This window comes from Peromyscus leucopus, chromosome X, assembly GCF_004664715.2.
Source record: "Peromyscus leucopus breed LL Stock chromosome X, UCI_PerLeu_2.1, whole genome shotgun sequence".
NCBI lineage: Eukaryota > Metazoa > Chordata > Mammalia > Rodentia > Cricetidae > Peromyscus > Peromyscus leucopus.
In genome coordinates, this window is record NC_051083.1 from 55,069,805 (window position 1) to 55,086,365 (window position 16,561).

At 41.0% G+C, this 16,561-nt stretch overlaps 1 protein-coding gene across 10 annotated transcripts in view; it reads right to left on the reverse strand.

Moving 5' to 3' along the window:
- The window catches only part of Arhgef9 (Cdc42 guanine nucleotide exchange factor 9), a 161,668-nt gene that overhangs the window by 115,859 nt on the left and 29,248 nt on the right, over positions 1-16,561 (reverse strand). For 2 of the 10 annotated variants that reach the window (XM_028861421.2, XM_028861415.2), the window contains exon 1: positions 13,407-14,231. The exons of 3 other annotated variants lie outside the window; for them this stretch is intronic. Coding sequence is in view for 3 of the 7 variants with exons in the window: in XM_028861414.2 (XP_028717247.1) it covers positions 13,400-13,408 (9 nt within the window). In the remaining 4 variants the exon portion in view is untranslated. 5 more of the 10 variants (XM_028861420.2, XM_028861413.2, XM_028861417.2 and 2 more) reach the window with 4 other exon arrangements.

Here is a 16,561-nt window from a genome sequence, read left to right on the forward strand (position 1 = left end):
GGCTCAGCCTAAGAAGAAGAGTACCAACTGTAACTCCTGTTTCTTGAGGTTGAGTCCAAAGCTGATGTCTCAAGGCATTCACAGTCTGTGGTAATGCAGCAAAGGTTATGAAGCTGCTTCTTAAGAGCAGTTTCTAAAGGTCGAACACATTGGTTACCTATCACACTGCTTCCCACCCTTTATCCAGCTTAGGGTCACCAGCTTCCAGCTCCAGCCTGTACTACCAAAAGCCAAAAAATCTTCCTCTGGACACCATGACCTGGTTTCTAGTTTGAGGAATTCTAAAAATAGTAGGCTCTCTTTAGTGGGGACAAATGGCCTAAGCCGCTGTACTTAGGGTCTGAGTTGTGATGATTAAAGCTGTGGCTGGTCTGTAAGCCCGGGTCAAATGTGAGAAGTTGGGTCATTGACCAATGGAGTCTGCCTTTATGCATCCTGTCACTCACCCTCAAACCTCCCGTCCACAACTCAGATACACTTGTTTTGATCCAAGATATTATTTCAGCCCCGAGGGAAAAAAAATGAACTTTAATATTAAGTTACCTTATGTTTACTAGGGTGCTGCTTTACAATTGAATCACTCTGTGATGTTTTCTAAGTAGACAGGGGTGAAGGAGCAGGTTTCAGCTTTCTATATTGGTCAGTGACAATTTGCTTTTTCCATTCTTCTTATAACTACCTGTTTACTCACCTCTGAGGTCTCAGATCTGAGTCTTGTTTTCCTTATGGAGCCTGCTATGACATGCCGTCTTTAACATCAATTTTATTACTTATCTTCCTGCTCTCTTATGCCTGATAGCAAAGATGAAAAAAAGAAGGCCAGAGCAAGCTGATAAGAGGTCCACCAGATCTGACTAGAAACCTGCCATTTCCAATTAAAAGAGAGGTACATGTCCAGGTTGGCCCCAGGGTTAGGATTCACTCTGCACAGGTGTGTCTGGCATATGTGAGTATGTCCTGTAGATGTATTCAAGAATGTCTCATGTTGTCATTTTGAAGTATTTTTTCCAAGTATATACTTAACACTCCGTCTTTCCAGAATCTAAGTGTGTACCCAGGGACAGAGAGTGTCCAAGCATATCCAGGTATGCATCCGGGTGTGCTCCATGTGTATATAGGTGTGTAGTATATACATGTTTAAACATAAAGTAGATATACAAATGTACCACATGTGATCATGTATATACCTTGCTTTTGCTGAGAATGTCCAACTGTTAGACTGTCTCATTCTTCAATGAATATTTGTGCTTTAAGTATGCAAATATGAAAATACTCACCAACTCTGTATGTCCTACATGTCCCAAATGTGTTCCATATGTGTGCCTGAGTGTGCTGTATTACATGTGAGTTGAGTGTACATGTATGCATTGGTATGGATAAAGGGCACTGATAAACAACAAAGCTGAACCAACTTTACTTCCCAATAATTTAACAGATTTCTTTCAAAACACCTGGGTCAATCTGCACAAAAGCTAGATGAAGAATATGGGTTTATATTTTATTTCCAGTAATTTATCTAAAGAGTTTCATAACTGTGAGTCAAGCAGCAATTACTGAAGAGATACAAGTCACTAATCAAATATCAACTTGAACTCTTCAGGCAGTTACTTGCCTGTGTTTATGCCTTAATTTCCTAAGCAGCACTATGAAGGAACAAGCTTAATGTAATGTGTGACTTGTTTCTCACTTACTAAGTGCCTTCTCACCTTAAGTAACATGGGTTAATTTTGTTTCTCCCCAACACAATGTATCCAAATGCAGATATGTATCTGTAAATTAGCGTCTGAAGTGGCTTATCCCAGTTAAACCCCTTCTAGACAAAGGCAAATTTCTGGAACCTATACCTGTCAGACATACAACACCCACTTTCCCAGGGGCCTTAGTAAACAGGAGTACAAGTGTAAGCAAGGCCTCAAAGACATATACTATTCACGAAAACCCAGGGAAAACAATGTATGGTTTATCTCAATCAATGGCACTTGATCCAATTGGAATAACTATAGAAGGTAAGGCACAATTTGTTTAGTTTTGTGAGACAGTGTCTCACACTATAGACATGCTGTCCTTAAACTCACTGTGTTGTCCGGGCTGGCCTTTAATTCATGGCAATCCTCTTGACTCAACTTCCTGAGTGCTGGAATTATAGGGATGAGCCACACTGCACCTGGCTTAATGGGCAGCCTTTAAGCTCAAGGCCCACTCTTTAAGGGCAAACCTAGATGAATCTTCAGAGAAAACATCCCATCTAATCAAGGCACAAAAGGGCTGCCAAATTTAGGATCATTTTTCAACATGTAGTAAGGCTTCTCAAACATCCTTAGATAATATATATGCAGACAGACTTACTATATATGGAGTAGATGTACCTGAAATGCTAGCTAGTGGCTTAGTGTTACTAAAGCTAGAGCTATCCAGTGGTATCTTCCACTTAGTTCTTCCTGCTGTCTTGACTAGCTTATTATTATTGTTGTTGTTATTATTATTATTTTGTCGTTTTTGAGACAGGGTATCACTGTGTTATGTAGCCCTGGCTGTCCTAGATCTCACTCTGTAGACCAGGCCTCAAACTCATAGAGATCCACTTGACTCTGTCTCTGGAGTGCTGGGATTAAAGGCGTGTGCCACCATGCCTGGCTAACTAGCTTTTATTTAAAAAGACTGAGATAGAAGCAAAGAGTACAAAGCAGTTTTAGGATGAATTCCTTGTTCAAAGTATTCAAGGACTAGGGATAGTTAGCTCTGCCTAGAACAACATTGTTTTTAAAGCATCACTGATCTGAGTCAATGAAAGCAATACAGAACTATAATGGTTCTTATTTATTAATTATTATTGTGGATTTTTTTGGGGGGTCAGGGTCTTCTTCATGTCTAAAGAAACTATCATTCTCCATCTCAGGCTCCACTGCTCTCTTAGCTGTTTTTATCTTTTTCATCTGCCCCCAGAGCAGGGAGGAGATAATTCCGAATGAAATGGTAGAGTTAAAGATGGAGACTATCCACTTATTCTATGTAGGTCATTGGTCAAAAGCTTGTGATTTCAAAACAACTCCTAATCATATTACGAAAACATAGCAATATTCATAACAAATCTTAGCCGAAGACCTGGGGGCCAAGAACTGTTTTTAACTGCAGTGTGCTTAGGTAGTTCAGGCTTGAGGGACTTGAAAAGGTGCTAAATAATAACACAATTAATTTGGGCTGTCTTCCAAACTCCTCTTTTAGCTTTGCAGGAGGTAGGGAGAGTGAAAACTGGTTTGCTATTCATAGAAACATGTGTGTGGCTCCATGGAGAATAGAGCTGGGAATAAATAAAAGAAAGCTTCTTGTTTAAGAAATTATCCCGGCTTTCCACCAAGAATTCAAAGCACAGGAATGGATCATAAGGCCCCTTTCTTTCCAAGAGACAGAACAGTAATAAGCATCCTCTCTGCTATGGTGGAGAGAATTTAGCTCCAAAGACAAAGGGATTTGTTCAAGGGCACTCGGTGACTGGCTTCCCATTAGCATATCCTCTGTATTTTCATTCAGGGAGTACTGAGTATCAAACTCCTCCACTATGTCAGTCACCCACAGAGCTCTGTCTTACAGAGTTTTGAAACTATGAGGCTCAACTTATAGACAAGAAAATCAAGTTAGCAAGGTTGGCTTCCCCTGCCCATTGTCACAGACCCCTAGTTTCCATAACACATATAGGTTTCTAAAGTCACCTCTGGATGGTAAGACTAGAGTGGTTAGCACATCTTATGGGTTCAGGAACTCACATCATTATCGGGAAATGCTCTAGCTTTAGCCCAACTACAATTGCATTGTGTTTTCCTAGGCAAGCTATTGTCTTCCCGGTGTCTAGTTCCTCAGCTTCCACAATGAGAGGATTAGACTTAAGACAGCACTGATGTTCCTTTTGTAGCTGATAAAGTTGTCTGGAATGACTAAATGACACTGTAACTTCCAGAATTTGAGTCTAGATCAAGCTGAAAGCAATTATATAACAACTAAGGCTTTGCATCTCATTTTTTTTCTCAGTCTCTAGCATAACTCCTTTACAAGGTCACAGGAAAATTCAGGTGATACAAAGTATGAAACCCACTAAAAATATAATCCAACATTCAACAGGAAAAGTCAGGAATCAAGTGTCCACTAGGTGCCAGTTTTTTTTTTCTTTAAAGTATATGCATGGTTTAGTAGATCTTAAATATTCCTGTGCAATTTAATCTAGATTTGCACATCACTCAGCCGGTTGCAAGGTCAAAAAATACTAATAAACCCCTCCACTATTGTTTTGTTCTAAGCACAAAATAACGTCATCAGTTTGCGTTTGTTCTGAGCTCCACCACAGTGTTCTGAGCTCTTCTGAGCTCTGCCACGGTGTCTCGCTTGTTTATCAGAGGCCCTCCTAGAGACACCTGGCTCCTCCTGTGCCTTTATCCTAAAACCAAGGCACCCACTACTCAGCCCTCTTGCCAACCAGCAACATTCACTGAGAGAGGAGGCAAGAAGAAAGTGGGTGGAGGAGAGGCTGTGGGAGGCGCAGCTAAAAGTAACTGTTGCCTTTAGGCACCACTCCGAGTGGGTGGGGGTGGGATCTTAGCACATCCTTTCTGCAGCCAGCTGGGCATGGAGGTGCATGGCTTCTCCTCCTCTAATGAAGGCAGGCAGGCAGAGAAATCAGCTGCCAGAGCCATTCCAAGAGCTGGCTGTAGATGAACAGTACTGGCCTGCTCTGGGCCCTGAGGGTGAGATTACTCAGCATAGGGCTGCATCCACAGCTTCTTTGCCTCAAGAAAGCTAATGTGGCTTACAGGAGAGTCTGTGTTCCTGCCACCCTCTTCCCACTGCCTAGCACCCCAAAGGCCAGCTCCCCTCTGGGAGGTTACATAATACTCTTCTTCTCTGTTCAGCTTTCTTACTTCAATCAAACCTGAAAGAACATTCAGATCCCAGAATGTATAGATCCAGAATCCTGGAAAAAGGTAATAGTTTGTCAATGGGCAAGAGCCTGATATGAGGAGTCATGAATCCAGACCTCTCACTGAAACCTTGGATACCTGTCCCCTTCTGTACCTTAGTTTTCTTCCTTGTATAAAACGTACTGCAGACTTGTCGGGTATTTTCATCTCTTCCCCACAGGCAATTCTTGAAGAAGCCTGGCCACTTTAGTAAATGACTAGCCTTAGCCATTCACCCATCCATGGGTATTCTGACTACCAATCATTTTGGCTAATCTGGGAAAAGTCATCCTTCTCCCCAATTCCTCTAGTAAGGTATGCATTGAGAAAGTGGTAACCTGGCCCTTTCTAATCTGTTCTCTATTCCTGCCATAAGGCGCTTTTAAACCAGACCTGTTCTACTTTTTCTTGTCTTAGGTAGACTTTTCCCTCCCTTAGAAACATGATTCTTCTATTAAAACCACTCAATTTTAGCAACAGAAACTGAGGAAAGGACCTTGATCAAGATCTGGCAGCAAGGTGGGTAAAGAGCCAGGGCCTGATCCTTTGGGTCAATGCTTTTTCTAGTACTTTTTTTTTTTCTTCTACAGGTCTGTCTTCTACATATTGTCCTCTTGTCACGTACACACAACGCTCCCACTTCTCTTCCATCAACTCTCAACATTATTGCTAGAAGCTCGATTGTTCAAAGTAGGCCAGCAACTAGCACAGAGGGCTGACAAAGGCAGGTAAGAGCTAAACTCGGATACGTTCCTCTCAACTTTCACTCTGCCTCCCTGTCTCCCTCTTTGCTTCTTTCTTCAAAGCCTCTTCTTAATGAGTACTGCAGGATGTCAGAGGACCCCTTTAGTACTCAGAGTCCTACCTACATCCTAACCACAATGCAACGACACAAAAAGTACTGCAAGATGCAGTGGCGGAGGACTGGGTTCTAGGTCAGGTATTACCTACCACTTCCTTTTGTGTAACATTGAGAGTTTCCTTAATCCTTCTGAGTCTCACTTCCTCGACTACATTTAGGTTTGGGGAAGGAACCAATGAGGTTACTAGGGTACTTTGTTGAGTGTCTTACTTACAAACTATTGGTAGTACTGTTACTAACCAAATGAGGGTCTTAAAATAATGTACAAGTAGCTCTAAGCTGTCAAGGCAGCCAGCCCTTACCTCCTAGGTTTCTCCATACCTATGACACTGGTTCTGTATTTGTAAAAGACAATTCTCAACTACTCATATGGCATGTCTTTTTTTTCTCCTTTTTTATTAAGAGATTTTTCTATTCATTTTACATTATCAACCACAGATTCCCCTGTTCTCCCTCCTCCCACCCCCCAGCCTTCCCCCCAACCCATCCCCCATCCCCACCTCCTCCAAGGCAAGCTCTCCTATGGGGAGTCAGCTCAGCCTGGTACATTCAGCTGAGGCAGGTCCAAATGGCATGTCTTTTTAACAAGCTGAATCCCAAACTGGTATAAGACTACTACTCAAATAACTAAGGGATTCCTTTCCTTCTTAATGGCCAGTAGCTGGCTCAAAGAATGCAATCTACATTTCACCTGCTAAAGAGAAAACTTAATCCAAGTATAATTACAAAGGCAGATCTATTATCTCCATGACCACTCTGCAATTCTAAAGCTGCTGAAATGAACCACTGTATTGCCTGCAGCATTTAAATAATATTAATCAGAAAGTTAGCATTGATTATTTGAGATGGAAGAAATATTTGAAACCATCTTATCTAAGTATCCTAATTTTGCAGATGAGGAAAACAAACTTCAAAAGGTAAAAGTAATTTATTTATAGCTACTCAGGAAACTAGCAGAATATGCATCAATACAGCAAATATACAGAAATGTATTTGTTACTTAAAGATTCAAACCATCAAACATCAAACTGATTACAGTTCCCCTGGTAGCTCTGGGATATTGGTTCCTGGATTCCCTTCAAATATCAAAATACAGTATTATACCCTATGAATGTCCTTCTTTATACTTTATTATTTTTACTCTAGTACTTGAGATAGAACCCAGGGCCTCACATGTATTGAGCTGTACCACTGAGCTATACACGAAGCTCTACTTCCTGAATTTTTTTTAAATCGCCTCTGGACTATTTAAATATCTAACACAATGTAAATGCTATAAAAATAATTATTATAATGCATTCTACATATGCATTTTTCTAATATTTTCTGTCTGCGGATGCAGCAGAACCTAAAAAAAAACAGAGAACCAACTGTTTTTTAAATCCTATTAGGTACCAGATTACTCCTTGCCTATGGTAGTCTCCTTGAAATGGACATACGCCTTTGGAACTCATCAAGGCTCCCACAATTCCTATATATTGTTCAAATCTGCAGTTCTTTCCTATTCATATATATATGTAATAAACTACAATCGGGCTGAGCTAATACTTCCCCTGAACCATTCCATAGCAGTCATTCTCAACCCCAGCCACACATTCCCATCCTCCGGTTGCTTTTAGAAAAATATTGATGTCAAAGACACGGTGTAACCAACTCAAAAAGAGAGAGTCTAGGAATTGTTAGTCTTGTTAATTCCCCCAAGGTGATTCTTAGCAAGGCAAAGAACCACTGGGTTAACGGAAACAGTTTGGCAAAGCAACAAGGAAATAAGGCAGTTTACAGAACCCTAAAAACAAAATATATTCTGTTTTAAAGCTATATCCATGATGTTCTGCATTCCCAACAAGGAAAAATTCCAACTGTGGGACTGACCTTCAGCTAGACCCTGGACCCAATTAGAAAACAACTGATTGTGGACACTGAGAAAACAGGGCACAGTGGTGCCTGCAATAATACTTACCAGGAGTGAGATGCCAAGCAACTTACTCTTTTTCTAATGAGACCACTCATTTGACAGATAATAGCTATAAATGGGGTGTATCCTGTGCCCATTAGGCATACAAAACAAATCTCATGTGATGTTATCCTCATTAGCACAACAGTAGGACAGATAATGGCACTGATAGATGAAGTCAACACTGTTGACCAGATACATAGGAAAACTGACAAACTCCAACTTTAAAAGGAGGCACTATTAAGGTATCCAAGGAGTAACATTAACCTTATCCTACAGAACATTCTTTGAATCAACTTGTGTGAATCTTTTTCAAATTTTAAATAACACAGTACTACTAGACATTGCTAATCTTTTGTATGATATGAAGAACAAACTTCAAACCTCCAAAAGGCTGAAACAATAAACATAAACAAAATAAAATATTTTAAGTGATACAGAGCTAGAAATAAATTGAGTTTCTTACATGGGATGAGAAAAGTTAAAACTCATAAAGAATTACAAGAATAAACCAATCAAAACAAATACGTTTTGAAACAACAACAAAAAATCCCAAACTGACTTAAAAGACCAATTTCCAAAGAGGACTGTAGTAAACACAAAAGGGTATGCTGCATATTTGAATCATCTTGAGGATGTTTCAACTCAATCATCAATTTCACAGAGAGATTGAAGCCCCTGCTTGTTTGATCTTAGTTGGGGTCCAGGTTGAGCAGCATGATCAGTTTGGGGGTAACACAGTTTTTGTTGTTGGTCTTAGTTTCTACTTTTGGGGGCAGTACTAGGGCTCAAATCCAGGGTCTGGTGAATACTAAACGAGCTACCCAAACCTGGCTAACACATTTTCAAATAAATATATAAAAGTATATTTGCCTCCAAAAGGACAATTGCATGAAAACTTAGTCCCTCCAAAACACTTTGTATCTTAGGTTTCAGCAATTCACTTTGGCTTTTACCTTGAAGAATCGAAATAGTGACATTTAATTCTCATAAGACTAGCTAAACACAACTGTTTGTTGACTGTTCAAGACATTTTATGAACCAACTTTTTATCAAAAGTACTATATAAAGGAGAAGTATTAAAAAGCACTAAAAATGTAAGCATGCAAATCCAAAGAAGCCACGTGACTTCAGGAATGACTCATACACACCTCCCTCTTCACCTGACCCCTTTAAGTTTCATCCTAACTGGAAAAGATCAACTCTGATGCTCCTACTTCACTGTTAGAAAGGCATACCCACCTACAGTTCTCACCTTTACTCTTCTCAGCTGTAAATCTGGGAACAGCAAGCATCCCTACCCATTTCAAATGGCTAATATGATGTAAAATTAGAAAAGATGTAAAAATCACTTTGCAAACTTTAGTGACCCATGCATTGACAACGTGTTACTGACATAGCCATTAACAGCTTCTTTCCTGGAGGCCTTTCTCCTTTCTAGTTTTTCCACGTTGTACTTTGGTGCCAGGGCAAAGCATAATGAATTAAATATTCTAGAGTGCTAGATCCATAAGGACAGAAAGAGACACTCTGGGCACATATTGGAAGAACTAAGCTTTAATAAAGGATTCTTGGAAAGCCAGATACACAGCCTAGAGAAGTTGCAAAGCTTTAAATAAGGGTTAGAAAGTCCAAGATTTGCTTCCTCCATTATACTTCTTACAAAAGAGCTACTAGATGCTCTGCAAGAGATATTCTGGGAACAAAGGCTCAATTTTCCCATTGCACACCGTGGGATCAGATGCAATGTAAGCAGACAGGCTAAAGAGGGCATATTTATTTAGCACCATCACTGCAACCACCAGAGTGTGTCTTTCGTGCACAATCACTCTAAATCTGGGCCTCACCACACAGTGGGGCATCTCACCCATAGGCTTATTGGGATCCCTCAGCTCCGTGGAAGCTTACACACACACACACACACACACTCTCTCTCTCTCTCTCTCTCTCTCTCTCTCTCTCTCTCTCTCTCTCTCTCTCTCTCTCTCTCTCTCTCACACACACACACACACACACACACACACACACAGTCATGCAGGTGAACCAAGGCCCAAGCCCCATTCACCAGCTCAGCAATCAAAATGCCTTTCCTAACTTGCCCCACTTCCCAGTCAGAAACTACTGAAACGGGAAAAGAACACACACACAGCTGCCATACACTACAGCTGGGCTGGCAAGCTTCCCTGAGCTACAAACAAAATTCCAGCGAAGTACAGAAGCAGATATTGCAGGTTCTGACAGGTGAGACCTGTCTTAATGAATGAAATACGGTGTTCAGTTTGTTCCAACAAACTATCACTTCACTGTCTCACTGTCTAAAGCCAAAACTTGGGGTAAAATATTTATTTCAAAACCTACAAATTTCCTACACTAAAGATAGGCAGTGAAATGGCTTAGTTAATCTTAAAAATGAGGGTAGTGACTAAAGACAGAGTAAAACTCATGAACCATTTTCCAATAAACAGTCACCCTGGATGTACAAGGCTGGACTCTCCATGCGTACTGTGAATATATTTTCTAGGCATTTTCAGGCAATGAAGATTTTCTTTTTATCCTGTTCTTCCCCAAATAGCATCACTTCTAGCTTCTCTTGAACAGAGACCATAGTGCCTGTGCCTTTAAAGAGTGGGCTCTGAAGCTCAGTGGTTGCAGGGTGATTCATGGGTTACTAGGATACCAGTATAAGGCATTTTATTTAACTCCTGGGTGGGGGGAGCTGAGAGCTAAAATCCCTCAGCATGGATTTAGCACCCTCCCAGTAGCAAAAGCTTATCCTCTCTGCAAAAGGGTAAGACAGTGAGGAAGGGAACTAAAGGGCTTTATAAGAAAAAGTTTAAACAAATCAGGGCCCCAAAGCCCATCCTTTTCCTTACATCTCAAGTACTTAGAGTGACAGATGAGAGAGGAAAAGGAGAAAGGAAAAGTTAGGACAAGGCAGAAAGGAGCAGAAACATGTCTCATTTTCTTCCATTTCCTCTCCTGTTGCATGCATTCACACATTTGAAGGAGAAATATGAAGACTTCAGAATTCACACAATTAAAGTCACACCAGCACCCTATTGTCTACTCCCTAAACTCACTTCTGGCTGCTCTGAGGTGGCTTGCCATCTCACAAGTAACATCTCTTGAACTAATGAAGTGTGAGCCTTTATAGCTTGAATTACTGATGGCAGGGCTCATTCAAAGTGCCCCTCTATTCTAGCCTGGAAGACCTTAGGTGATGGCAGGAGGATGAAGAGAGCTGACATTCACCCAGACCTAGGGAAGCCTTTTTAGAACTGTGGAACTCGATGTTATTTTCACAGATTCCTATACCAAGCACTCTACAGCCACACGCAAGAGCATTTACAAGCCCCCACCACCACCACCACACACAGATGAGAATATGCACATACATCCACAAATACACTGGCACCACCATACCCACATATATTCCCAAAGGCTTTCTCTCAAGGGTTTGTCAGGTATTTCATGACATTACTTCGTCATAAACCTGGGTCAAAAACTAGCTATAGAAACTCCTTTTCCCTTTAGAATAAAATAAATTAAAAAGTCAAAAGTATTCTAGTGTTGGAATTCTCATTTCTTGACCAAGTAGCTAACAAAAACAAACAAACAAAAATCCCTTAGGAGAAAAATGTATGCTGCAAATATATATATTCCCCAGTCCCTTTGGTTAATAATTCATTTTCCTTTTCATTTCCCTCTGATTTCAAGTCCTTATTGTGACCAAAATCACAGAATGCAAGAACGTGGACGTCACCTGGCCCAAAGATTTCCAACTGTCAATGTTATAGGGAATCCCAAACTCACTGAGGAGAGAGAGAAAAAAAGCCCACTATCTAACATCCAGTGAATAGAGAACATTTACATCTGCAGCATCCCAGGAATGAGCTTTTCTCTACTCTCCAACCTTGTCTCAAAAACAACAAGCTTACTTTAAATATTTCTCTGAAGCAAACAGGTAAAAAAATAATCATACAAGATTCTCATTTCAGTGAGGTTCTTGGTTCTACCCAAGGGGCCCTCACAAAGAGACCAAAGAATGTTAAATATGAAATCACTGTCAGCAAGCTTCCCAGATCATGCTTATATCATGGTAGCAAACAAGGAGAAAAAAATTGCTCAGCTTCTCACCCACACTGAGTCAACTAGAGCACACCTTAAGGTTCAAAACCTCAACTTGATGCCATTAAATAATGTTCTCTCCATCTATCAGGACAATTTTCAGGCCCCCTCAATAACCATTTCCAAAGAGACTGAACAAGACATGAAAATTGACAGCATAATGCTAGCTGATTTGCACATCACACATGAGCAGCCGCCCACATGAGTATAGCTAGAAGCATGTGTGTGGGCGTGTATGTGGCATGATTCACTGCTGTATGAGCCAGAAATGGCACCGTTTCAAGTCAGGTAAGCAACGGAATGAGGAATATCTGCCTGCATCAGCATAGAAGAAGGAAAAAAAACAAGAAAAAAGCAAATATTATGTACACACTGGTATCAGAAACAATTGTTTACTAGCTTTGCCAAGAGGTATCTCAGCCAAAACAGAAACCTAAAATAAAATAGTAATAAACAGCAAATACCACCACGGCTATATAATACAGACATATCTCAAATTGAAACATTCTCTAGCTCACATTTCCCAAGCTCTCATCCCATTACGCGTCCTTTTTTGTGCCCAAACTCTTAATTTAGCACATTACATACTTACAGTTACACGAATGTTTCAGAGACCTCTGTTCTTAAGCAACAAACAAGGAAATAAATCTCATCAGCACTGTCAACTTCTATTTGAAGTAGTTCATGAACACCACTGCAAATGATATTACCCCAAAGGAGCCATACCCAACACTATTATTCACAAACTATATAAGATGCTAGATTTTGTTTTCTGAGTGAGACACAGAAAAAAAAATCTTCAAACTCAAATCATAGGGTATAATATCTGGGAAAAGGAGTCCAAACAACTTGTCAAAATCCTCTCTTGCTAATTTAAAATCTAAAGGAATACTTTTTGTTCTACTTCATGATTGCAAAGAAAATGACACTTTCCTGCTTTACCAAATGTTTTAATGAGGGCAGCTTTCCAAATCAGAAACTGGAAACCCTGAACAGCAAAATTGAAATTCAAAGGACACAGTTACTAAGTGCCAACTCAAGGCACCCTGGTGTGTCACTTCCCAAATTCTTGCTCCTCATTTAGAGACTATTTTCCATAAATCCATTTCTTGCATAGGTTTTTCTTCCCTTCTAAACAACCAGTGCAAGACTTTCACAGAATGCCAAAAATTCATCATGCCCTTCCATAAATACTTTCCTCCAACCCCAGCCCCAAACAAACGCCAATGTATTCTGATAGCAAGAGAGAAATTTTGATTAAAATTCCATAACAGAGTTTAAAGGTAGTTTTTAAAAGAATGAGTTAACAAAACATCACAAACAGCAAAGCCACCTTAACAGGACACAGCTTGCTTTACAAACATCACATAGAGATGCACACAAACATGCACACTTAAATAGAAAACATTTCTTACCAACAATTTCACTCAAGCAACAAGCAACTACACTCACAGGCATATTTAAAAGACAAGACATGACAAAAGATTTAGGGAGAGATAATATACCAACGTCATACATATCACAGCGAGGCCATGTTGAAGCTCAAAAACGTTTTCCCCCCTGAGTAAGAAAGCTTGTTCTTGCTCTCCCTCTCTTTCCCTGTCTCAGACTGTCTCTCTTGATTTTTTCCCCCTCGGAGGCTCTTGGGATGAAATCAAAGTGAGAGTTCGCAACAGCTCAGGTGGCTGGACTCCATTCAGCGCGTTCCCAAGAAAAACATGAGTATGACATTGACAAGCAGGAGGACTACAATCACGGCAAAAACGACTACAGTTTGCACATCCAGGGTCATGGTGCAATGCAGAACACTGTAGTGTTCCAGGTGGGGGGCCGGCAGATTGGGAGATGTCAATCTCTGTTCTGTCAGACTGTCCATACAGTCACCATGCTAAAAAGGAAAGGAGGAAGTCAGATGGTTAGGGAAGGTCTGGGTTTGTCCCCCGAGTTTTGTCCGGGGGAGGGAAGGGGGTTGGAGGCAGGGGCTTTTGCTTCCCTCCCTCTCGCGGGACTGGGCTGATCTCTGTTCCCTAGCTGAGAAATCTTAGCTTGAGCTGGAAGTAGCAGAGCCCAGCATTCTCTCTTGGGCGCCAATGAAAAATCAAAATCCTGCTTTTCAAAAAGAAAGGCAAAAAGAACCTATCAGTTCTCCAGAGCCTTCAGTCTGTCCGGGCATGCGTCCGTCTGTCTAGCTGGCTACCGGTCAGTCTCAGTCTCCCCTACTCTTTCTAGTTCATTAGCTTTCCTACGATGCCTCGTCTGCTAGCTCTCTTAAAGGGATTCCAGGCTACCAGCCACTCTTGCTAGCCTTTCCTAGCTGGCCCTCTCCCTCTCCTCTCCCCACCCCCACCTCAGCCGGTAGGTTGCCTTTTTATTCACGCAGAGACTGGGGGCGCCAGCGTGAGTTGCTGACTGAGACGCTGACAGGAGAACAAGCCAATAGCAGATGCTGCAGCTGCGCATTCAGTGCCGAGAGGCGAGACTTGAGCTGGTGTGCTAGCAATGACAGCCAATCGGAGGACCCAACGCTCACAGACTCTGCTCTCTCTTCGGGAGCCACCAACAGTCGGTTTTTACGTGGGGGTGAGGAACTTGTGGGGGAAGGGAGGGTAAGAGACTGAAGGACGAGGGAAAAGACTGAGAAAGGGGGAGGAAGCAAACAGAATCAAATGAAAGGGAACAGGCATGATAAAGAAAGAGGAGGAGGGCAGAGAGAGCTTCTATGAGAAGGAGAAAGAGAAGGAAAGATAGGAAGGGACTAAAGAAGAAATAGAGGCTAGAGTGAAGAAAGAGAAGGGTGAGAAAAAGCCAGGTTAAAGGATGGAGAGAAGGGAGAAGGAATAGGAAATGCAGGTATGTGGATAGGTAGGTTGGTGAGAGGCATATAACTCCGCAGCCCCTCTTGGAGCCTGGGCCAATAAGATGCAAATGTGTGTATGGCCACTGCCTAAATTAAATTACAGACCACTCACAATCAGCACCAAAATCTCACTAATCAGTGCTGTGGACACAACCGTTGGGACACCAACTTAGCCACAATTCAATTCTATTTGGTTTTCTCTGCTCTAGTTGCCCTGTCCTTCCCAGATGATGGTTTCTTCACACTACAGTTAACACGTACTCTCCCTCCTGAGTGCGAAGAAGGAAAGCCAACTATAGGTTAAATATTTGCCATATATAAAGTTTTTAAAATCTTGCAATCTGCTTGTAGTCATTGCTCTGTTCAGTGTTTACAACTTTGAGTCTACATCTAGAGGGAAAATGTCTTGAACTAAAGGTCAGAAGGGTTCAAATTTACTGAGTTCTTTTTGGCTGTGAAACTTTGAGGCAACCTGTTTACCTTCTCTGGGCTTCCATCTCCACTCTGCTGCATGAGACATAGCTTCTAGGAGAATAAAGTGAAATTCCAGCATTCCAACTTCAGAAAAATACGTGTACTTTCTACAACTGCCTGGGCCCTCAAAAAGGAAGAACTCCTTTATATACATAATCTCTCAGAGGCTTTAGATTCCTATGACCTTCGGAGTTAAGGGGTAGGTAACAGTGGAGAGAAAAAAGAAACTGGATTAGGTGGAGCTATAACAAACTTAAATTTGGAACTGTTAGCATACTATGGGCTCTTAAGAGGAATGGGAACTGTTTGCTATTCTCTAGAAGTCTTTGAGACTCAGACAGTCATTATCTTAATTAAATTATTAGAAATTCTGAATGGGTACAGGTCATAAATAAAATAGTCTCGGGCCCTCTGGGATAGAATACACTCCAAATGAGACCACACTTTACACATTTTAGGTCATAGAGCAGTCACTTTTGAATGATTCTTGACAAAACAACAACAAAAAGCCCAAATCAGATCAGGTTTTTAGATCCTGTTATCAATTACCAGACACACAGAGGGCCAAAGCAGGCAGGGCTACTGCAGTACAAGGATTCTGATTATAAAATGTACACTGTGAAAAACTGCAAGATCAATAATCCAGTTTTCACAGATAAATTGATCTCTTCACAAATAACTCAGTTGCCTAAGGTGGAATTTGGGCATATACAAATATATGTGCATTTGTAACATATGAGACAACTAGAAATCTGAACACAAACCAAATACTTAATGATATTGAAGATATTACTATGAAATGTTTAGATATGATGATAGTGACTAACAAAGTAGGAGGACTAAGGGTAAACCTTTGTGACCTTGGATCTGGTTTCTTAATTATAGGAAAAGCACAAGCCATCAAAGAGAAATTAGTGAAATTTAACTGCATCCAAATTTAAAAGTACTGGCTTCAAAGAATGCTATCATATGTGTGGAACCCCCACTATAAAAGAGGGAAAGCCTTGCAAATAGAATCTGACGGTAGACTTGTATCTAGACTAAGTAGAGTTTGTACAAGTTACAAAAAGAAATCTAACCCACGGGTTGGTGACATGGCTCAGAAAGAAAAGCCTAACAGCAAATTTGATCGCCACATGGCACGAAAAGATAGGCAACAGGAACCAACACCACAAATGTGTCCGGTGCCCTCCACATGCATGCCATAGCACGTGCACTTACACTGTAATAATAATAATAATAATTTTTAAAAAGAACTATGAGTCAGCTAGGTAGCTCAGCAGATAAACATGCTTGCCACCAATCCCGATAGACTGTGCTAGATTCCTGGGATCCATGTA